The sequence below is a fragment of the Cnephaeus nilssonii genome (assembly GCF_951640355.1).
Source record: "Cnephaeus nilssonii genome assembly, chromosome: 14".
NCBI lineage: Eukaryota > Metazoa > Chordata > Mammalia > Chiroptera > Vespertilionidae > Cnephaeus > Cnephaeus nilssonii.
In genome coordinates this window covers 10,013,670-10,035,489 of record NC_137085.1, presented here as the reverse complement: position 1 = coordinate 10,035,489, position 21,820 = coordinate 10,013,670, and the positions used below count along the sequence as shown (strand labels likewise).

The following is a 21,820-nucleotide window of genomic DNA, read 5'->3' as shown; positions in this document are numbered from 1 at the left end:
GAGCCACAGATCTCTGAGCAGAGCCCCTGGGGGGGGGGGGGGGGCGGGGCACAGAGCTGAGCATGAGAGCCGTGGCTATTGAGAAATGTGCACTTTCCATCGGGGACACTGAGGTAGAGAGGCTGAGCCGCTTGCCCAAGAGATTTAGGGATGATGTAGTGGAATGGTTTCTCCACGGAGGCGAGTGATGCTCCTAGGCTGGCTGGGGGACCCATAGATGTCTCCACGTATCGAGAACTTGGAGCTGTGGAGGCTCAGACTTCGGGCTGAGCCAGGACCTCAAGGGGCTGATGGCTCTCCACCCCCTGTGCACCTGCTTGTACCCCTCTGCACTTCCTCCACCCCCTCTGCACCTGCCCCCACCCCCTCTGCTGGCACCTGGTTGCCCCACTGAGCTTCTGAGGGAGCCACAGGTGTCGCAGCTGAAAGAGTGGGCCACCCAGCCACTGGCCGCCTTCTCGGGCAGCGAATGGAAGGGTGCTCAGGGCGGTGCGGTGGCTGCCCGGCTCACAGGGCCTACATTCGAATCGGGTCTGTCTGCCTCCAAAGCCATGGTCCTCCCAGGGACCACATTAGCTCACACGGACAGAAGGGAATCGGATGAGGTGCGGAGCCCCCTCCCGGCCTCTCCTGGCCCTCGGGGGCCTTTCCTGCCAAAGCTCTGGCCTCCTGCACGGACATGACTGTCCCTGCTAGACATCTGTAGGCTCCGGAAGGATGGGACCCTCCTGGGGGTACCCACTACACCCCCCTTCTGAAGCACAAGGCCTGACACTGGGGCTCAGCAACTGCTGGTTGAGTAAGTGACTGGCCATGTGCCATCTCTCTTGAGGACTGAAACTCAGCCCTGCTCCCCCGGGGTCCCCTCGGCCCCACCCCACCCCGGGCAGGAAGTAATCTCCTCAGACCACAGGCCCCCATACCATCTGCCATCTTCTGCTCGCAGTCCATGAGGTCCCGGCAGACCCGGGCGGGGTTCTCTTTGGTGCCCAGGGGCGTCTTAATGCTCTGGATGAGGTGGCTGAGGTAGTGTAAGGTTTTAAAGATCTCCCCTCCCTGGTCCAGCACCAGCCGGTCCGGATGGCTGGAAACCTGTCGTGAGGAGAGAGCCATCAGCCCCTTGAGGTCCTGGCTCAGCCCGAGGTCTGAGCCTCCACAGCCCCAGGGGCATGGTTGGAGCAGGCGTTGGGTCTACTCTACTTAGATAAAGAAATTGGGGTTCAGGGATGGACTGGGGGGGGGGCGCTGCTGCCATGGGGGCTTAGAGGCTTGAGAAGAGCGGAGGGCAGCCTGGTCTCTGGTGCAGGGTGGGCAGGTGTCCACGAGCAAGGCAGCCAGGTGCGCAGAACACTGGGGAATGGCCCCAAATCCTTCCAGAAGGGGTTGGGGGAGGTCTTGCCCCTGACCCTCGTACCCCCCCTGGAAGAAAAATAATGGGCTCATCCATGCTGCCCTTTGCCCTGGATTGTGAGCCCCCAGAGAGCAGACTGGCATCAACTTTCCCAGCACCCAGCTCAGGACACATGGAAATGCATGTAGGAGGTCTGAGCTGGCGGGCGTGGGGGTGAGTTCCCCATGGGGGAAGGAGGCAAGACAGCAGAGGGCACTCCTGACAGGGGTCTGACTAGAGGACCCCAAGAGCCTTCTCAGCCTGGAGCCCCGGAGTTGAGATGACCACAGGCCGGGGGTCTTAGCAGGGCCCTGTGGGATGGCCATGAGCTTCCTGCTCCGGGCAGACTGTGGCCTGAGCCGTGGGAAGCTGCTGTGGGTGGTGGGCCAGGCGAGCATCTTCCTGACTCGGGCCAGCAAGAACGCTGACACCCTGCGGGGGCTTTGGAGGAAAAAGGGCTCAGGGACTGGCTGTGTGACCTTGGCTGTGTCGCCATCTACTCCGAGCCTCAGCCACCCCCTCCCCCACCTGTGGTTGTGAGATGCCCGCCAGGGCTATGAAGGGCTCAGTGCAGGCCACGTGGGTGGGGCAAGGAGCACACGTTATTTCTGTTTCCCCCGGGGAAAGGATCCCACGTGGCAGGGCTCCTGGCGGTACCTCTGCTCTCAGTGCTCCATTCGTGTCCATCCACGTCTGGAAAGCTGCCCCAAGGTCATCTTGTTGCTGTGCAGGGAGAAGACAGGGTATGCATCCTGGACCCCCAGGCCCACCGAGCAGGAGCCCCAGGGTCTGAGCGCCCCCTCTCCACCCCACCCTCCCAGCAAGGTCCTGGCTAAGGCACAGGCCCTCTGTGGAACTCTGTCCTTCCTCCCCAGGCAAACAGAGTCTGGCCCTTCCACACCCTTCCTTGAGGCACTTTGTAGCTCATCGCCCTCAGGTTTAAGTCCAAACTCCTCAGCATGATTGCAAGACCCGGCCTGAGTGCTGTGGCCTCTGGCCCTCCTCTCTCCCACATCTATTCTGTGCACAACACACTACCATACTTCCAAGTCCTACATGCCATGCTTTATCTAGCCACGGGACCTTTGCACATGCTGCTCCCATCCCTGGAACACTCTTCCTCCCTCCAGTGCTCCATCTGGCTCCCTCCTAGTCCAGTGGTTCTCAGCCAGGGGCGATGATGCCCCCTAGTGGACATTTGACAATACCTGGAGACAGCTTTGGCTGCCACAACTGGAGGGTGGAGGGTGCTACTGGCATCTAGTGAGTAGAAGCCAGGGATGCTGCTAAACATCATACAATGCACAGGACAGCCACTCCAGCAGAGTCATCTAGTCCCAAATGTCAGAGGCACACAGGGCCCCCAACCTGCTCTCCCCTGAGACTCAGAATCTGATACAGGAGAATCCTCAGCAACCCGCCGACCTGCACCAAGTATACCACCAGGACCCAGGAGCCGGTGGCTGGAGCGCCTTCCTGGGGTCACAGGGCCACATCCCAGCTAAAGTCTAGGTTTCCTGCCTCTGTGGCCTCAGGGACCAGGGTCCAATATGGAGTGACAAAAGGACCCAGGCATCCCCACGCCCAGCTTAGGGTGCTCGCCACTGTGGCCAGAACCAGGGTCAGCTGCCAACCTACCCTTCCCCAGGCCTTACCCAAGTAGACAAAAGAGAATGCTCTCTGACTTACAAAGTGGATAGGTCTCCCTGGAGGACCCTGCAAAAGAAGGGGCCGGGTCAGTATTTGACGGGGACTTGGGGCTCGATCTCAGGGACTGTCAGGAGCTTACAGGGGCTGTCAGGGCATGAGAGGGTCCACCGGGATGGCCTACTCTCTCCTGGAGGCCTGGCCCCACCCGATGGCCTACTCTCTCCCGGAGGCCTGGCCCCGCCGGGATGGCCTACTCTCTCTTGGAGGCCTGGCCCCACCGGGATGGTCTACTCTCTCCCGGAGGCCTGGCCCCGCCGGGATGGTCTACTCTCTCCCGGAGGCCCGGCCCCACCAGAATGGCCTAACACTCTCCTAGAAGTCTGTGCAGTACAAGAAGGTCATGAGTCCTATGAAGTCGGAGCCAAGACAAGCGCCTGCCACCAAATCCTTGGGTCTCCTTCAAAGGAACCCCAGCCCCGGCCCCAGAGTCCAATGGGCACCGAGCACGCAGTTACCTACCGGTGGGCCAGGTCGTCCTCTGGGGCCGGGAGGACCCTGGAGGAAGAGGAGAACAGTGAGGCCCTGATCAAACGCCTTCCATCTTCCCCCACCCGGGGCTCCTGGAGCCGACCTAAGACCCAGGGACAATGGTGACCCTGGCACAGATGGGTACAGATGGGATGACTGGGGCCCCGGAACCCAGAGTGCCTGCCCAGTCCCACTCCCCCACCCACCAGCCCTCACACCCGAGCCCACTCACCCTCGGACCTTGCAATCCCTGGATGGAGACAGAAGCGGGAGAGAGAGTTAGGAGACCTGGCTGAGCCGTGCTCATACCCCTGGAAATCCTCCCGCCCCCATCCCTGTAGCCCGGCCCCCAACCCATCCACTCACCATGTTCCCTTGGCTGCCTTTGTCGCCCTTCGGACCCTGCAATAAACGATGGCCCCGTGAGAGAGGGCTCAGAGGAAGCCCCATTTCCCAGATGGGGAAACTGAGGCCCAAGCTAGCCCCGGGTAACAGAGACAATCTGGAACCAGGAAGGCAAGGGGAACCAGCGGTCTTTGGCCAACCTCCTGCACATACCGGGCGTCCTGAAGGTCCCAAGATCCCAAGGGGCCCGATGATGCCTTCTTTTCCCTAAAGGAGAGAGAAAGGCTTGTGTGTCCTTGTCCCAGGCACTGGGGGATAGTCACAGGGACAGGAGGGCAAAGGGCACTGTGCATGTCCCAAGGGAACAGAATGGAGGCTTCCTTGGACAAAGGCCAGGCCATGCACCTCCTGAGCCCCTCCCATGTTCCTGGGGGTGGGCTACAAGAGTGGGGTGAGGGGAGCAGGTGAAAGGGCTGGCAGGAACGGCGTAAGTAAAGGTGTGGAAGTGGAAAGGAAGACTGGGCAGAGGGGCTTAAGACTGGAGGAGCCCAGCTGATGGCTGGCCAGCCTTCGACTTGGGGCCACTATCTCTGCTGGGACAGAGAGGAAGGGGACTCACCATCAAGCCAGGAGGCCCCCGAGGCCCCTGGATGCCTTTGAAGCCAATGTCTCCAGGGGGTCCCTGTGGGAGAAAGAAGTCTGTCTGTGTCCAGTGGCCACTCAGGGGCCCCAGCAGCTTCCCCACCCCCTGGCTAACCTTTGGCCTCTCTGTCAAAGTAACAAAGTTCACAATTATGAAGCAGGTACCGGTATGCAGGCTCAGGGCTGTGTGGTGTATGTCTCCAGTCTTACTTAATTATTACAACAACCCTCTACTGTTATTATGCCCATTTTTCAGATGAGGAAACTGAGGCTTGGAGAGACCAAGTGACTGGCCTGAAGCACACAGCTGGTACATGGTGGAACTGGGCTTAGAACCCAGGTTGGCTGGAATGTGAGTCCCTGGGACAAGATGCCCATGCTTGGTTCTGGTCATGTAAGTGCTCGAGAAAAGTTTGTTGACAGAATAAATGAACGAGTAGGTAGATGGACGGGACCCCAACAGGACCAGTGGGGTGGGATTCTGTACCTTGGGTCCGAAGAGGCCAGCTATCCCTGGGAAGCCCATCTCGCCAGAGTCACCCTGTGGGGAGAACAGGATGAGATGGTGTGAGTGGGGCCAGGACAAGGGTGCCTCGCAGTCACCTGGGACCCCTGGGCCTGCCTTTTCCCAGGGACATCAGCCACTCTAACATGAGATGATCAGATGAGTGTGAACAGTTCACAAACCGGAAACCAGGTCAATCTGGGTTCCCGGGGGGAAAGAGCCTGTGCCCTCTGTCAGATGAGAAAGCAGAGGCCAGCTCAGGGATTCCACGAGGAACTCTCCAGAACACTCAGGATCGCCTGTCCCAGGCCTTCAAGGAAGAGAATGAAAGGACCCACAAACCATTCCCGACCCATGCAAGGAATGATCCCCTAAAAGGACCCCAGTAGCTGGGGGCCTGCTATGTGCCAGGCACTGTGCATGCACCGTCATACATGCATGTCCCACACCAGCTTGGCTCAGAGAGGGCAAGAACTTGGTTCAAAGTCACACAGCCATTATGTTGGGGAATGCACCAGCTCCAGGTCAGCTGGGAACAATTCGAGAGGCCTGGAGTACATGGTAGGTGTACGTTAGCTTTGAAATAGATTGCCCAACTGATCTCCAAAGTGGCTGTACCAATTTCCATTCCTATGGGAGTTCCAGTTACTCCACACCCTTGCCACCACTTGGCATGGTGAGTCTTTTAAAATGTTCACCATTCTAATAGGTGTGTAGTAGCATCTCATTGTGGTTTTAACGAGCATTTGCCTGATTAATAATATTGATCTTCTTTTCCACATGTACTTTTTTTTTGCCATATGTATATCTCTTTTGATATGTGTATTCAAATATTTTGCCCAGCTTTTTAGTTGAGCTGCTTCTTTCCGTTTTATTGAGTTTTGAGAGTTCTTTCTATATTCTAGATATAAGTCCTTTATCAGACATACGATTTGTGCTCCTCCTAGTATGTGGCCTGTCTGTTCTCTAAACAGTGCCCGTTGAGGGGCAAAAGTTTTAATGAAGTCAAATTGATACAATTTCCTTTTATGGATCAGGCACTATTCTTTTTATATATTCTTAGATTCATTTCCCTACAATTGTATTGAGATGCCTGGGCTGGGTGGCCTAGGTTGCAGGTTTGATCACCGGTCAGGCCACATACAAGCATCAACCAATGAATGCATAAATAAGTGGAACAATAAATCAATGTCTCTCTCACTCTCTCTCTCAAAATGATTAATAAAAGTTTTAAAACTGTATTGAGAATTTTTGTATCTATTTATGAGGTATATTGGTCTGTAGTTTTCTTTCTTTGTAATTTCTTGTCTGACATCAGGGTAATGTTAGCCTCCCAGAATGCATTGGGAAGAGTTTATGCAGACTTGGTATCATCTCTCCCATAAAGGCTTACTAGAATTCACCAGTGAAGTCATCTGAGCCCAGGGTTTTCTTTGAGGGAAGCTTTTAAATTACAGATTCAGTTTCTTCCATGTGTGTTAGGCCATTGATCTGGCTGTGATCCGCCTCTCCTCATTCTGAAGGGACCACTCAGATCTCATCTCTCAGCCTCCTCCCACCCACTCCGCTCAGGGGAGGCAGCGTGGCAGCTGGGACCCAGAGAGCGTGCTGCTCTGCCCTGTCACAGAGCAGGCAGGTGGCTTCTGGGTCCGTGTGTGCATGTGAGCGAGCGAACATGTGTATTTCCTGGGGTTCACTCACCGGCTGGCCTTTGGATCCAGGCTCCCCCTGGTTCCCAGGAAGACCTGTTCCGCCCTCTGTCCCCCGCTTACCGGGGGGACCCAGCTGCCCAGGTAATCCACTTTCACCCTTTAGGAAACAGACCAAAGTGAGCAGTCAGAGGGGGAAATGGTTCCAGGTGGTTCCAGGGGAGGGGAAGGGGGAACCTAGGAGACAGCACAGAGACTCCACAGGGTCAGTGGAGACCTCAGAATGGTGGGGTCCACCTGTGGCGGGGCCTCAGAACTCCAGCCTCCTTAAGAGGAAAGTAAGTCTCTTTACTCTGGCGTCCCCTCCACTCTCCACTCGGCCTCTCCTCTTTATTGTTCCTTCCCAACAGACCATGCAGTTCCCACCTGCACACCTGCACTCACACCGCTCCTCCTGCCTGAAAACCACCTCCCTCTTCTCCTTTAAGCCCGCCCTGGGCCAAGGCCACCTCTCCCCCTGCCTGCTGTCCTCTCTCCCCAACTAAACCTTGAGCTCAGGAAGGGCGAGAGCCATGCCTAACTCACTCATCTCAATCTTCTTCCTTCATATCTAGCCCTGGGCTCATACTGACTCATGGCTCCCCGTCCCCCCCCATCCCTCAAGGAAGCTATTTATAAAGATGCCTTAGAGGAGGGTCCCAGGGGCAAACAACATCTATTGTTCCACAAAGGCCCACAAGAGGGCGCCCACGGACAACTCAACAACCAGTTAAAGGGCCAGGGCCAGGGAAAGGGCAGTGTTTATAGCTACCTGAACAAACTACCCTTGAAGTTAGGTGGAAGCTTGGACAGGAGCCCCTGGGAAAGGTGGGCAATGTGGACTCCATTTTCCCACAGGCCCTGGGACATGGGTGCCCATGTCGGCATTATAGTAAAAATCATTCTAGTTAGAACCCACGGCAGAAAGGGTGAAGGGGGGATAAGCGTATTAGTAAGTGTCTGACCTTGAATCCTGGGGGTCCCTGTGCTCCAGGCAAGCCGGCCACACCTGGATTTCCTCTCTTCCCAGCAGGACCCATGGGGCCAGGAGTCCCATCGGCTCCTTGCTCCCCCTGGAAAGAAAGAGGGCAAGGAAGATCTCTCATGTTTTGGGAGAGGCAGCCAAGGAGGCGGGGTGGCTCAAAGCCTGGGGGGACTCTAGGCGGAGCTGGGGTCAGGGAGGTCAAACTCCAGCATGGAGGTCACCCCCTCTACCCCCCCTACCCCGCTGTGTGAAGATGGCTGGACCAGAGGGATAGAGGAACTGAGGACTTGAGTGTAAGGAAGGGGAGGGGCCTTAAAAGCCAGAAGCTCATCCACTGGGCAGGGGATGCCTTCTGGGTGCTGGCATGGAGGAGAGATGGTCAGGAGGGCCCCGCTCCCAGGTCTCAAGGGAGGAGGCCATTGCTCACTCGGGGAACCTCTGGGTATGTGGGTTCTGCCCTGCTCCTCCTGTTCCATGGCCTGTGGCCCATGGCAGCTCCTCCCCCCACCCCCCCCCATACACACACCTCATCTCAAATGGAGGTGCCCAAGTCCTGCTCACCTGCTGTCCCGGTCGACCATCCCTGCCAGGAAGCCCATCTGGTCCAGCGACACCTTCAGGGCCCTGTCTCCCCACCACGCCCCGGGGCCCCGGCAGCCCCTGCAGGCCCTGGGGGTACACAAGAAGCTTTTGAGGGTTTCTGGGGAGGGAAGGGCGGTGGGTGGGAGAGGAGAGGCTGTGGGCCACTCACCTGGATCCCCCTCCGTCCTGGAGCCCCGGCCTTGCCTTGCTTTCCCTTTGGTCCCTGAAAAAACCAAGGGCCGCCTGATGGAGGTTGCCTGGAGGTGCGGAACCCCAGGAGCTCTAGCAGCAGGGCACTGAGAGGGTCAGGGGCCCAGCCCCTCCACCGCTCGGACCTCAGCATCTGAATCTGCAAAAGGGCCCGAGTGCCTGGCCTGGAGGCCCAGCGGCAGAGCTGGCCTTGGAACCTGCCGGCTGTCCCTGACCCGCTCCGGGCCTGTCTCTCACCGGTCCTGCTGCAGGGGCTCTGGGCATTGGCAGCTTCCCGGTGGGAGCCTGAGCCCCCCGCTGGCCGGTTCCCCCCCTTGGCTATGGCCCTTCCAGCCCTGCCTCTTCCTTGCTGTGTGCTGGGGCCAGACTCTCCCCTCCCCAGGGCCCCAGTGTCCCCCGTGGACACCCAGCCCTCTTACCTCTTCCCCTTTCGATCCTTTGGGTCCCGGTCGCCCCCGGGGTCCCGGATGCCCCTGCAAACCAAGGTGAGATGACGCAAGGCAGCCCCAGGATTCTCTCCCGGGGAGGGTGGCCAGTCTCCGCCTGGAGGGGGAGGGTGGGGAGGGGTTTGGGGGTGCAGGCTCTGGGGGTGCCCCCAGGATCAGGGCAGAAGAAACCAGAATGGGCTGCCCCAGGCCCTCCTGCAGGGAGGGTCCCTTTAAGCTTTAAAGGGCCCATTCTTCAATTTCCCCCATAGCGGCTCCACCCCCCTCAGGGCAGGAGAGGGGACAGGACAGGAAGCACCACTCACGGGAAGGCCCTGCTGGCCCGCATTTCCACAGAGGCCGGGTACACCCTCCTGTCCCTGGAAGTCAAGGAGAGACAGGTGAGGGGCCCATTCTGGAGGGGGCGACTTTCAACCCGGAGGAGCCCCGGGGAGCCCTGGCTCTTCCTAGCCTGTGTCACGGTCCCTCTGAGCCTCAGCTTCCCCACCTTAGAGCCTGCTGAGGGCCCAGTGCTCACGTATGCATTCCGTGGCTGGGCTCCTGCTTCTGCTCCCTGCTTCTGCTGGGAGGACCCTCCGGCACAGATGGGGAGACGGAGGCCCTCACAGGGAGGAGTCTTTCTCCCCCACGGCCCCCTCTCTCTCCCTCAGAAAGGTCTCGGGCCAGGCCCTACCCCTTTCAGCATGAATTACACCCCGAGCCCTCTTTCAGGGGCCTGTGCTTCAAGCCTGGGCACCCCTGGTGGGAGGAAGGGCTTGTGTCCAGTGAAGGCTGTTCTGATCCCAGGTAGCACGTGCCGGGGGAGGGGCCTGGGGCCGAGGCACGCCCCCTGTAACACTCCCACCGCAGCCAGCAGGGGGCGCTCCGGTACTTACAGGGTATCCAGGGTCCCCTGGCTCCCCGCGGTCTCCTCGATCACCCACAGGGCCCTGAAGGACAAGGACAACAGCAGCAATGGGCCTCCAGGTGCAGGATGCCTGACTGACCTGGGCCTCATTGGCCACGCCCTCTACGGAGCTCCAAGCAGCCTCACCCCTGCTCAGCCTCCCCCTCCCCACACAGCAGGAGGCCGGGGTCCAGGGGATGAAAGTTGGAGGGGGTGCTTACCGGATCTCCAGGTGGCCCGGGGGGCCCCTCGGCCTTGCCGTCCTCGCCCTGCTCCCCCTGTGGACACAGAAGCAGCTTTAGGACAAACCACCTGCTCTTGGTGAATCTGGACACTCCACCCACACTGGGGCCGGAAGGGTCTTCCTCAGAGATGGAGACCAGCCTATTAGGGTTACAGGTGGGAGACAGGCCAGAGAGGGAAGGGGCCGGCGTGGGGTCAAAGCCAGCCCTGAGCGTGGAACCAAGATTGTGGCACACACAAGAGTGCTTGTTAGCATCCCCCCTGAGCACCCCCAAACCAACGCCTCCGGCTGTGAGCTCCCTCGCGGTCAGGTAGCTCTGAGCTAGTGGTCACACCCTGCTTTGCCCAGGACCTTAGAGTTCCTCTTCCCAGCTGAGAGATGGGGGTGGGGTGAAGGGGGCAAGAGAAATACCATGGAGGGGGTGGGATTTCATGAAATGATGCAGAACTCCTTGCATGATGCTCAGCAGGGAGTGACAATAATCCCAACAGCTGGCGTGCGTGGGCACTGCCACAGGCCGGACACGGGCTCTCACTGAGTCCTCCCAGCAACCCTATGAAGCGGGCACTGTTAGTATCCCATTCTACAGATGAGGACACGCAGGCACCGAGAGGTGATGTGAGCTGCTCAGAGCTACTCAGCCCTCAATAGAAGCGCCCCTTTCTGCAACCAAGTGGGCCAATAACCAGCTTTAGGATGAACCTCCGAGCCTCGACGGGAGCCCCAGAGGAGGCCCTGGGCTGCCCCAGGTTGCACTCAGCAGGGGACCACCTTAGGGGATTTTGTCCGTCAGACAGTCTCCGGTCTGCAAAGTGGGACCGGAACGCCTAGCAGCCTTGCTCTGAGGGCCCAGGGAGGAAAGGCTCGTGTAGCTGTCAGCACGCTACCGCACACAGTAGGGCTCAGTTGGTGGCTGTAAGATTGCTGCTGCTGATAATAACAAGAGCAGGACGATGAGTGGCATAGATGTAAGCGGAGTTTAGAGCGCAGGTGCTTGGGCCATGGCAGACCACACGGGGCCCGGGTCCACCTGTCGGACAGGTGGCTGGACGCCACATGCCAGCTACATGGAGGGTGTACACAGAACAGCAAGTGGCAGAACCTCAGGCCTCAGGATGTTCCAGCCTCAGACAACACTGGGGTCGCCTCCCATGGGGCACATTCTGGGCAGGGGACTCAAGCCAGGGCACCTCTGAGCCCCCTCGCTGTCAGCAGGGATGTGAAGGGGAGGCCGGAGAGGCAGCAGAGAGGGGAGCTGTGCCGGGGGCTGGAGCCCATCCCAGGCACGAATCAGGCCCCAAGGCTGGCGGCGGGAGCACCTTGGCCCCGGGCCTCTGTGGCTCCTGCGGGCAGACATGGAAGGCAGGAGGGATTTGGCCCCAGGCCTAGAACGGGTTGTACCCAGGAGGGTGGCCCAGGGCGTGGGGCTTCCCTCTCCGCCCTGTCCACTCTCTATGGCTCTGTCCGGGGGCTCGTCCCGCTGTCGGGGGAGGCTGCTGGACGGGGGACTTGGGAAGGGGCTGTGTTCACCTAGCGAGTTCTGTGTGCCAGGCATTTTATGAGGTGTGCCTCATACGTTGTCTCGTAGAACCCACCCCTATGCTGCTGCCACTGCTGCCCCACTTTACAGATGGTGAAACTGAGGCCCAGGGAAGGAAGGGTCTTCGCCAAAGCCACACAGAAATCAAGGGGCGGTCTGGGCCAAAAGCCAGCTATAGCGATCTCTCCCTCTACCCTCCATTGAGGCTGTGGTCTGGGGATGCATTTTTAGCAGCAGAGAGCTGGGGGAGCCCCTGCCACCCTCCTCCCTCTTCCTAGGGCAGGGATCCTCAAACTTTTTAAACAGGGGCCCAGTTCACTGTCCCTCAGACCGTTGGAGGGCCGGACTATAGTTTTAAAAAAAACAAACTATGAACAAATTCCTATGCACACTGCTAAGTCGGCTGCTAAGCAGGACAGGCAGCAGCGGCAAAAACACCCGGCGGGCCGGAAAAATGTCCTCGGCGGGCCGCATGTGGCCCGCGGGCCGTAGTTTGAGGACCCCTGTCCTAGGGTCTCATCCCATCACCCCGACCCCTCTGCCACTGCCTTCGTGGATACATATCCCACAGGGAATTTTCCAGCGAACAGCATATTGGCTCACCGAAGCATCTGCCTCTGGCTAGAGAAGCTGGGTCTGGCCTGAGACAGGGTCTGAATCCTGGTCCCGCCACCCTCCCACTGACACGGAGCTGGTCCCGGAGCGCCATGGAGACTGGGTTTCTCCACCTGTCATGTGGGACTCTGATGCCTCCTTGTCCAGGTCAGGACGAGGATGAGGGAGAATCTTGTGGAAAGAGCTTGTACTTGGCTCTTACGCTTCGGAGGGCAGGGCTCCCCAGGACCCTGCTCTCTCTTCCCTCCCAGCCTGTGGTGGACTATTCATCGATGTTACTATTTTTATTTTTGAGCTCATTAGGGCATCATTCCGCAGCTCCCACACTAGATAAATCATTATGAATCCATACATGCCTGTTGCATTGCCGGCCAATGCATGACCAAACGGATCATACCATGCGAGTCAGAAAATGCGTCTGGCTGACATATAGGTGATGTCTGGCTCAGCCTTCCCAAGGTACCCGCCCACTTAACAGATGAGGCAATCAAGGCTCAGGGAATCCAGGGGCCCCACCCAAGGCCCCAGCAGATTTATAGCAGACTTGGGATTTGGGTTCCACTCTCAGCAGCCGTAGGGACTACTTCTGGGGCTGTAGATGGCCCGGAGCAGAGAGGAACCCCCCTTTTTTAGGGTCTGTGTTAACTAATCCTGCACCAGACTGTGAGGGCCCAGGAGGGACTCTGGGAACCGAGAGGCACTTGCTGCGGTTTCCCGAGTGATGTCAGAGCCTGTGGCTCACTCTGATGGCAGAACTGTTCCTCTCCAAGCGGGAGGATGGGCCAGCTGGCCAGCAAGCCGGGCCAGGGTGATTCACCCACAGCGGGATGTAGTTAGTGGGGAGCTGACTCGACAAAGTGAAGGAGGGCCGAGGAGGCAGCGGGGCGAGGAGGCAGCGGGGCGAGGAGGCAGCGGGGCAAGGAGGCAGCGCGGCCGCCCGCTAGCGAACCTTCCAGCTGAGCCATCGGGAGAGGAGGGAGGAAAGGAAGAAGGAACCTAGAGCCGCTAACACAGGACTCAACGATGGTCTCAGGGCCAGCGTGGCGCTGCCGTGGGTTCTGACCCAGGCCTGATGCCCTGGCCCTCTGGCGGTCCCACCTGCACAGTGGGGGCAGGGCACAACCATCAGCAAGATTCCTTCTAGCAACTCCTCTCCTTTTTTTTTTTCCTAATCCTCATCTGAGGATATTTTTTTCTATTGACTTTTTTAGAGAGAATGGAAGGGAGGGGGAGAGACAGAGAGAAACACATTGACTGGTTGCCTCCTGCTCGTGCCCAACCAGGGCCGGGAATTGAGCCTGCAACTGAGGTATGTGCACTTGATGGGAATCGAACTCAGGACCCTTCAGTCCATGGCCGACACTCTATCCACTGAGCCAAACCGGCTAGGGCACAACTCCTTTCCTTTATGGCATCTGGAGCCAAGGGCGGGGGGCTCCGCCTCGTGTGCTCCTCTGTGGTCAGTAAATCTGGTGCTCCTGCGTCCTTCCCGAGCCCCCTCCTGGCTCTTGCTGGGTGACCTCATTCCCCAGCAAGGCTCCGGCTCCCCTGTGCATGGGGGTGAGGGAATCCGTAGTTTTAGTCATTGCGTGACTGCTGTCTACTTGCCTTGCTGGACCGAAAGCCCAGGAGGACAGGGACTGGGTCTGTTTTGTCCTGGTGCCAGGCTCAGAGACCATACCCCGTGCATGTGTGGGTCATAGGTCTGAGGGCTCCTGCCTGCTGGCCGCCGTGGAGTGAGCAGGGGTGAGCCTGCTGTGAACGTCCCGTGCTGTCCCAGCCACAGTGCCCAGGGGCTCGCGCCTGCCGGCCCGGGTATCAGGGAGCAGCTGCTTCCCACAACCCAACACCCACCTTTTCGCCCTTTGGTCCCGGAGGCCCGAGGGGTCCCACGGTGCCTTTGTGTCCCTGCAGGAAACAAGAAGGCGAGGCATGAGGTGAGAGCATGGGGGTGGGAGGACTCGGGAGGGACTCGATGAAGGACAGGGACTCGGAGATGGGAGACCCGGGCTGTGCCGCTGGGCCCTGGCTCTGCCCCCACTGGCTGTGTGACTGCTGAGCAAGCCCTGGGCCTCTCTGGGCCCTGGCCTCCTAGACTGGCCGTGTGGGTCCCAGATACACCTCCAAGGGTGGGTCCGCTTGGGTGGTTGAGGGCTCTGACCTCCGTGCCCTGGAGCAGGCCTGGGACAAGACCGTGGGAGAGCTGGCGTGTCCTCTGGGGCAGGGGCAGAAGGCTTGCCTCGAGGGCTTGCCCAGTCCCTGGTCAGACCGCACATATGGGTTCCCCTGTGGGTACCCAGCACCCTCCTTTCCAGTTTCCATCTCCTTTGCCTCTCTCGCCTGCTCTCCTCCCCCCCTCCTCCCCTCCCTGCTGGACCTCTTACACACACACAGGACCCACTGCTAACTGAGCAAGCTGCCAGGCCTTGCACACACCCAAAGCCTCCCCGAGCCTCCGATTCCCTTTCTGAGCAAGCCCCGTGCTGCGCCGAGGCCCGGCATCCCAGATGTGTAATGTGGGTTTGGCTCAGCCACCTCCAGGGATGCCAACTGGGATGCCAAACCAGCCACGGCTCTTTCCTCCCACAGAGCGCAGAGACGAGGTACACGGGGCACCCACCATCAGGGGAAGGACTCAGAGGGGGCGCAGAGGGAGGATCTCTGTCCACCCCACCCCGCCTGGCCACCGATGGGCCCCCACCCTGGTGTGTGGGCCCAGGTGCTCCCAGGGGCAGGGGAGACTAGGACTCTCCAAGGGCCGCAGGCTGGCCCCCAGGTGGGAGGTGGTGGAGGTGGAGTTGCAGAGGGGGGAGGTGAGATTTCCTTACATCGTAGCCAGCCAGTCCCGGTTCTCCTTGGGCCCCCATCCGACCCGGAGCGCCCTACGAGAGGAGGAGACCGCGTTGGTACGAGTGTGGCTCCCACAGCAGGGACTCACTCTGTCCCCCGGGCTCCAGCCAGCTGAGCCCAGAAGCCTGGCACGTATATTTCACCCAGAACCCAGGCCGGAGGTCAAGGTGAAGAACCAGTGGCCTTGTCCCCTCTGTCCTGAGGCTCCCCGCCCCCCCAGAACCTTCCTTCTCCCAACTCCAGTGGCTCCCGAGAGCCGACGGCTCCATTTCCCCCAATTCTGTGAGCAGAATGGTTATAAAAAATCAAACGATGTGAGTTGACGGTTCCGTGATATGTAAAACAGAGGCAACAACGTATTCAAAATGCCTCCTGCTAATTAGTTTACTGTTTATTACCTCTGCTCGGAGGTTAGCACCTGGGTGGTGGGAACGCTAGCTAACAGCGCGCCCTGCGCCTCTGCCCCGACCGCGCATTCCGTGATGTCGCGTTGGCGGCTTGAACTCAGCCCTGGTGGCAGCATTTCCACCAGGACACGGGCAAGTGCCCCGGCCAGCACGGCTGCTGACCGCACACACACTGGCAGCTCGGAGATGCGGGTCACCCTCGTCTGCCCCCCACCCCCCTGCCCCTCTTAGGGTCTCCTTCCCGCTGCAGCCGTCACCCCTGGCCAGCGATGGCCCGGGACAGCGTCAGGGCCGCCCAGGGAGCGCAGCAGCTTCGCGTGAACCTGTTTCCAGGGGAAATCTCCTCGTTCAGGAAAAGCACACCCAGAGTCTGGTTTGATTAAGACTAAGACTAAGCAGGGCTCATTCATCTGGTCTTCAGGGGGCCAGGACCCGTCAGACTGTGTTGTGTGCACTCTTCCAGCTTCCGCAGGTCCCCAAAGGGACCCGTGATGCAAAGGGAGTGGCTGAGACAACAGGGGTTCAGCCGACAGCTGGAGTGGGGAGACCTCCCTTTCTGCCCTCGGCCCCTCTGTGCCATGACGACGCCACCCACCCCACCCCACCCAGAGAGTTCTCACCGTTGGTCCCAGGCTGCCTCGGGACCCTTTAGGGCCTGGGGTGCCAGGGGGTCCGGGGTCTCCAGGGGCTCCCATCTCACCCAGCTGTCCTTGGTAGCCCTTGGCACCCTGCAGCGGGAGGAGAGACAGGCCGTCACCAGGCCTCTGGTGGGAGGAGGGGGAGAGGGAGAGGGCCACGGCTGGAACATGGCAGGAGGAGATGGGGGGATCCTACCTTGGCCCCGGTCCGGCCCTTCTCGCCTTGCTTCCCTGGTTTTCCTTCAGGACCCTGAGGGAGAAGGAGGAAAAGGGAGGAAAAGATGAGGAATGAGGGACCACTAGGCGGGTCCACGCAGCATCACAGCACTCGCTCCGGAGGCCGACTGCCTGGGTTCCCAGCTGATTCTGCGCCCCCACGTCCATGTGACCTTGAGCATGACCCAACTTCCTGTGATGGTGTATTTGTCTGCAAAGTGGGGGCAGAGCTGAGGATTCGACCTGGTGATACATTGTCGTGCTTACGAGGCGCCTGGTCCACAGTCAGTGATGGGTAAATGGCTGTTGTCATGGTTTCCGTTGGGTCCCCAGGCTGTCCCGATGCGAACTGCTCCCTGCACTGAGCTCTCTCCATGCGCCGTGAATTGACCCTGAGCCTGAGGCCCGACTCAGACTCCCTCCCATAGATGGTGGCAGCCGAAGTGCCCAAAGGTAAAGCCTTGATTCCCGTCCAGGGCTCAGGGTGCCCGCCGGTGACATCAGGCAGGCAGGAGACATGTTCTAGGCCCTCCCTCCTCTCTGAGATACTGAGCGCCACTTCTGCTGAGCCCTGAGGTCACACCCCACTGACAGGGTCCCCCCTCTCAAATGCTGGGGCTCAAAGGGCTCCTCACAGGAGGGCACTGTCCCAGGAAGGTCAGCTGCCCTTCCCCACTCTTCCACTGGGCCATGGTTGGCAAACCGCGGCTCGCGAGCCACGTGCGGCTCTTTGGCCCCTTGAGTGTGGCTCTTCCACAAAATACCACGTGCGGGCGGGCACGTACAGTGTGATTGAAACTTCGTGGCCCATGCGCAGAAGTCGGTTTTCGGCCTGGGCGAGTCTATTTTGAAGAAGTGGCGTTAGAACACTCAAGGGGCCAAAGAGCCGCATGTGGCTCTCGAGCCGCGGTTTGCCGACCACTGCACTGGGGCATCCAGGATACCCCCTTTAATAGGCCTCGCTGCCTCTTCCCCCCAAGGCATCCCCAAATGCTACTCTCTCCTGCGCTGCCTCAAGTGCGGGTGGGGGGCAATCTGGCTTTGTCCCCATAGTTATCAGGAAACTCAGTTCGAGGCAGGGGTGGGGGCGGTGAATGAGTGTGTGAGAGAGATGAGACAGCAAGAGAGGGAGAAGCGAGTCCCAACCCTGGACCACACTGGGTGGGGACATAGCGGGAAGGCAGACAGCAGTTCTGGCTGGAAAGGACATCCCAGCTGCCCCCGGAGGAAAGTCCCTTGAGGGCCCACATCTCCAAGGGAGCTGCGGAGAACATCTATGTTCTTGGCAGGCACTGAAGAGCTGGTTTGATTCGATCCCTTTGGCTGCATTAGCAGAGGCACATGTTGTAGGACGAGGGAGGTGATGGTCCCCTCTCAGAATAGGAGGTGCCTTCTCAGAGGAGAAGGGGTAGGAAGAGGGGATCCTAGAGGAACAAGGGAACACCTGGGCTAAGCCAGAGGGACTTGGTTCCCGGTGAAGACTCCGGCAGCTGCCCTGAGGATGGCCCGTGGAGGAATCTTGCAGGCAGGCCGGCTTTGATTGAGTATCAGGGACAAATGTCGGCTCCAAAGACACAATGTGGCCAAAGGGTGTTGGAGATGACAACTTTGTGCCAAAGGGAAGTGCCAGCCACACATCCTGGGGACCTCAAGCCGTAAGGAGCAGTGGCCCTGCATTCCAGTGCCTGAGTCTTCATGGGACCCTGGACAAGCCCCTGCCCTTCTCTGTGCCTCAGTTTCCCCACCTTTACCACGAAGGTCTTGAACTAGCCTTGTCCTGTCCATGCACGGCTACTGAGAACTTGAAATGTGGCTACTGTGACTGAAGAACTGAACCTGTAATCCGATTAAGTTTTAATGACCTTAAAATTAAATGTAAAAAAACGGACAATTAAATTATTGGAAAACTTTCAAGTATGTTAGGAACAACTTGGGATATGAATCTACATTTTCAACTGTGCATTTTATGAAACCTAAATACAGACCCAGTTTTTTTTCCCCCAATAATAATTTAGCATCTGAATTGAGAGGTGCTCTACGTATAAACTATACGCTGAGTTTCAAAGACACAGTACCAAAAGTGCAAAGTACCTTATTAATAATTTTTATATCGATTACATGTTGAAATGTTTGTATCTGGGATACATTGGGCTAAATAAAACGTTACTACCATCAATTTCACCTGTTTCTCTTTACCTTTTAAAAAATGTGACTATTAGATCATTTTAAACCACACACGTAGCTTGTATTCTGTTCCTGTCGGACAGCCATGGACTTGACAGTACCCAGGTCTCTTGCTCCTCTAGTAATAAAATCCTAACAATGGCCATGGCCTCAACCATGGCCAGGCAATGTGTCCACACTCTACCTCTTGTCTCATTCAGTTCTCAACACAGAGCTCAGAGGAAGGGATTACTCCTCCCATTTTAGAGCTAAAGACACCAAGGCTCAGTGGGACGAGGGCCTGGTCTGCAGGTCACCCAGCCAGGTCTGAAATGAAACGCGAGCCCTCCGTTTCTAGGTCTCCCTGGGCCCAGGCTGGTGCTGGCTGGGGAATTGTGAAATCAGGGTACAGGGGCTGGTGGGCTTTGCTGGTGGACAGAGGTGACTGCAATGGCTGACTCCTGGTCTGAAGGAGAATGAGTCAGTGCCAAAGCGTCCAGTACAGGGCCAGGGAGACGGAGTCACCCCCCGGGCGGGCGGGCAGCCGGCCACTTGTTCCGACGGCCCTCGGCAGCTGGGAGCCTCCCCGTGGTGTGGGAATCCCTGAGTAAGTGCTGGCGCATCCAGTGGGGTGAGGCCACGGGGCCAGAAGGAAGACTTTCGCTGGGCCCCCATCCATATAGATGTATTTCTGGAAAGGCCCTGGTGGCTCATAAAATTCTATTTTTAAATACTCAACTGTTTCCAGTCACAGAGTGGGAGATACTTGTCCTGCAGTCCTGATGCCAAAGAGACTCAAATACAGGGTTCTCACCACCGCCGTCACCCGACACTCACTCAGTCTGGCCCCAATGATCCTCTTTCCAGCTCCAGTGACAACAAAATATGGGCATAACACTGCCACCACCACCACCACCACCACCACCACCATCACCAACACCACCAGCATCTCCATGTCCACGGTCACCACCTCTGCCACTGTAATCACCGTCGCCAACACTATCACTACTACTATCGCCACTGCCATCATCATCTTCACCAAAATCCCCACCACCATCCATCATCACCACCACTACAACCACCATCACCACCATCATCACCACTATAACCACCACCACCACCATCACCAACACTATCACTACTACTATTGCCACTGCCATCATCATCATTACCACCAAAATCCCCACCACCATCCATCATCACCATCACTACTACTACCATCACCGCCATCATCACCACTACAACCACCACCACCATCCCATCACCACTATCACTACCACTATCATCATAATCATCATCACCACTATAACCACCACCACCATCATCATCACCACCAAAATTCCCACCACCATCCACCATCAACCACTACTACCACCATCACCGCCATCATCACCACTGCAACCACCACCACCATCATCACCACTATCATCATCATCATCACCACTATAACCTCATCACCATCCATCATCACCATCACTACTACTACCACCACCACCACCATCATCATCACCACAATCACCAGCTTCTAGTCATTTCCTTTCCCAAATTCATAAAGGCAATCTTTTATATTCCTGTTGAATTTTAGAAAGCGCTTTCGTATCCTAAGTTTTCTCTTCATCAGTGAGAAAACCAAGGCTCAGAGAGAGGCCGTGATCTGTTCAAGGTCATGCAGAGAGTGAGATCAAGGTCATGAGCCAGATCTTAACCTTTGGACTTTGGGTCCGGTGCTATTTCTGCCGCACACTTTTGCCCTTTCCACAGTTGGGATACGCAAAAGCTCCCTAAAAAAGGGCCCCTGGAATGTCGGAACTCAAAGTGATCTCAGCACACATTCCTTCCAAATCCTTCATCACACCAAGGGTAGGATGCAAGGAGGGCAAGGGTGTGTGGGAGGTCACACAGCAAGTTCCTGAGGAAGAATCGGGGCCAGCGCCCTCCCGATTAAATTCAGTGTGGCTGATGGGGGTGGAGGGAGGGGGTTGGGCAGGATGTGGGCAGTGGGGTGGAAGGGGGCCGGTTTGTGCAGGGTTCATGCTAAGGAGAGCGATATTACTCTGACGGTACTGGGGAGCCATGGGAGGTTTAGGCAGGAGAGGGAGGACCACAGCAGAAGACCCTGAGGTGGCTGCTGCCAACCACCCCCCCCCCAACTGCCTGAAATAGGCATGAATGTCATTTGCTCCCAGGAGCCCTCCGTGTGGCACGCAGCCATGGACACTCACCCGGACGCCAGTGATGCCCGGCAGGCCAGGGGGGCCATCCTCGCCCATCAGTCCCTCCTGGCCCTTCTCGCCACGCTCACCGTCAGGCCCTGGGTCACCCCTGTCCCCCTGGGTGGGAAGGGTATGAGGAGAAGAGAGAGAGAAAGAACAAATTAGTCATCAAGCCCAACAGGGGGCCCAAACCTCAGGGCTCATCAGACGCCCACAGCTGACCAGCTTCTACGTTCTCTGTCGTTCCCTGAGCTGCCAAAGGGTTGTGCTGGCACGGCCCGTGGCACAGGGAACATTCCTGACATGTCGATTGCTAGTGTCCGTGCCTGGGCCCGGGAGGGGGTGGCTCGGGAAAGAACAGACCCTGACCACACCCCCCACCCGCCCCCATCAAGTTCACAGGAAGGGGCCAGGCTGGGGAGACTAGGGCTCTCTCCAACGTAGGCACACGGGGAAGACAAGAATCGTAAGAACTGAAATAAATGTTTACAAAGGAAGAAAAGTCACCCAGTTCTGATTCTCAGGACTTCCCCATTTTTCTGAGTTGCATTTCCGACCTTTGCTCACGTGCAAACAGTTTACAACATTCATAATAAGAGGTGATGGTTGTGATGGCTATGAGCCAGCCTCAGAGCAGCGAAACAGTGGTTCCAAGATGACACAGCAGGTAGCAATGAGCTAAGCTTTAAAGGCACAGTCCAATGAGACTGCACGGTTCCACAGTTAATATCTTTTGTCAATATCTTCCTCTACTGGGAGCACGTTTTCCCATTGCTGTCTGCTCTGTGTGGCTCTCATTCTCACTGGCCCAGAACACTCCCTCTGGCGAGTGGATGGCAGCTAGCGCTTATACAGAATCGCACCACCCATGCCCCGCTGTGTCTGTGCCAGAAGGGGGCATGGGCTGTTGCCCTTGGCCCCATGGGCAGAGTAGGTGCCAGGGGTGCAGCTTAGGCAGTGGCCGCAGAACGCTGCCTCCATTGGGGGTGGCAGGCCCGCTGGGACCTGTGGCCGGTCTGCAGGTGGCTCCTCTGTGACTATCGAGAGACCATGGGGAGAGGGTATGACGTCACGGGT

General features: G+C 58.1%; 1 protein-coding gene across 2 annotated transcripts in view; it reads right to left on the bottom strand.

Moving 5' to 3' along the window:
• The window catches only part of COL27A1 (collagen type XXVII alpha 1 chain), a 124,993-nt gene that overhangs the window by 4,275 nt on the left and 98,898 nt on the right, over window positions 1–21,820 (bottom strand). Inside the window, exons 37-58 of one of the 2 annotated variants that reach the window (XM_079790348.1) lie at window positions 20,753–20,860; window positions 16,348–16,401; window positions 16,134–16,241; window positions 15,085–15,138; window positions 14,111–14,164; window positions 10,079–10,135; window positions 9,847–9,900; window positions 9,277–9,330; window positions 8,945–8,998; window positions 8,485–8,538; window positions 8,295–8,402; window positions 7,714–7,821; window positions 6,762–6,869; window positions 5,043–5,096; window positions 4,533–4,595; window positions 4,127–4,180; window positions 3,935–3,970; window positions 3,801–3,818; window positions 3,560–3,595; window positions 3,080–3,106; window positions 2,048–2,113; window positions 924–1,092 (exon numbers count right to left, since the gene is read on the bottom strand). In XM_079790348.1, coding sequence (XP_079646474.1) covers window positions 924–1,092; window positions 2,048–2,113; window positions 3,080–3,106; window positions 3,560–3,595; window positions 3,801–3,818; window positions 3,935–3,970; window positions 4,127–4,180; window positions 4,533–4,595; window positions 5,043–5,096; window positions 6,762–6,869; window positions 7,714–7,821; window positions 8,295–8,402; window positions 8,485–8,538; window positions 8,945–8,998; window positions 9,277–9,330; window positions 9,847–9,900; window positions 10,079–10,135; window positions 14,111–14,164; window positions 15,085–15,138; window positions 16,134–16,241; window positions 16,348–16,401; window positions 20,753–20,860 — 1,498 coding nt within the window. The remainder of the gene's footprint in view (window positions 1–923; window positions 1,093–2,047; window positions 2,114–3,079; window positions 3,107–3,559; window positions 3,596–3,800; window positions 3,819–3,934; window positions 3,971–4,126; window positions 4,181–4,532; window positions 4,596–5,042; window positions 5,097–6,761; window positions 6,870–7,713; window positions 7,822–8,294; window positions 8,403–8,484; window positions 8,539–8,944; window positions 8,999–9,276; window positions 9,331–9,846; window positions 9,901–10,078; window positions 10,136–14,110; window positions 14,165–15,084; window positions 15,139–16,133; window positions 16,242–16,347; window positions 16,402–20,752; window positions 20,861–21,820) is intronic. The other variant, XM_079790349.1, reaches the window with a different exon arrangement.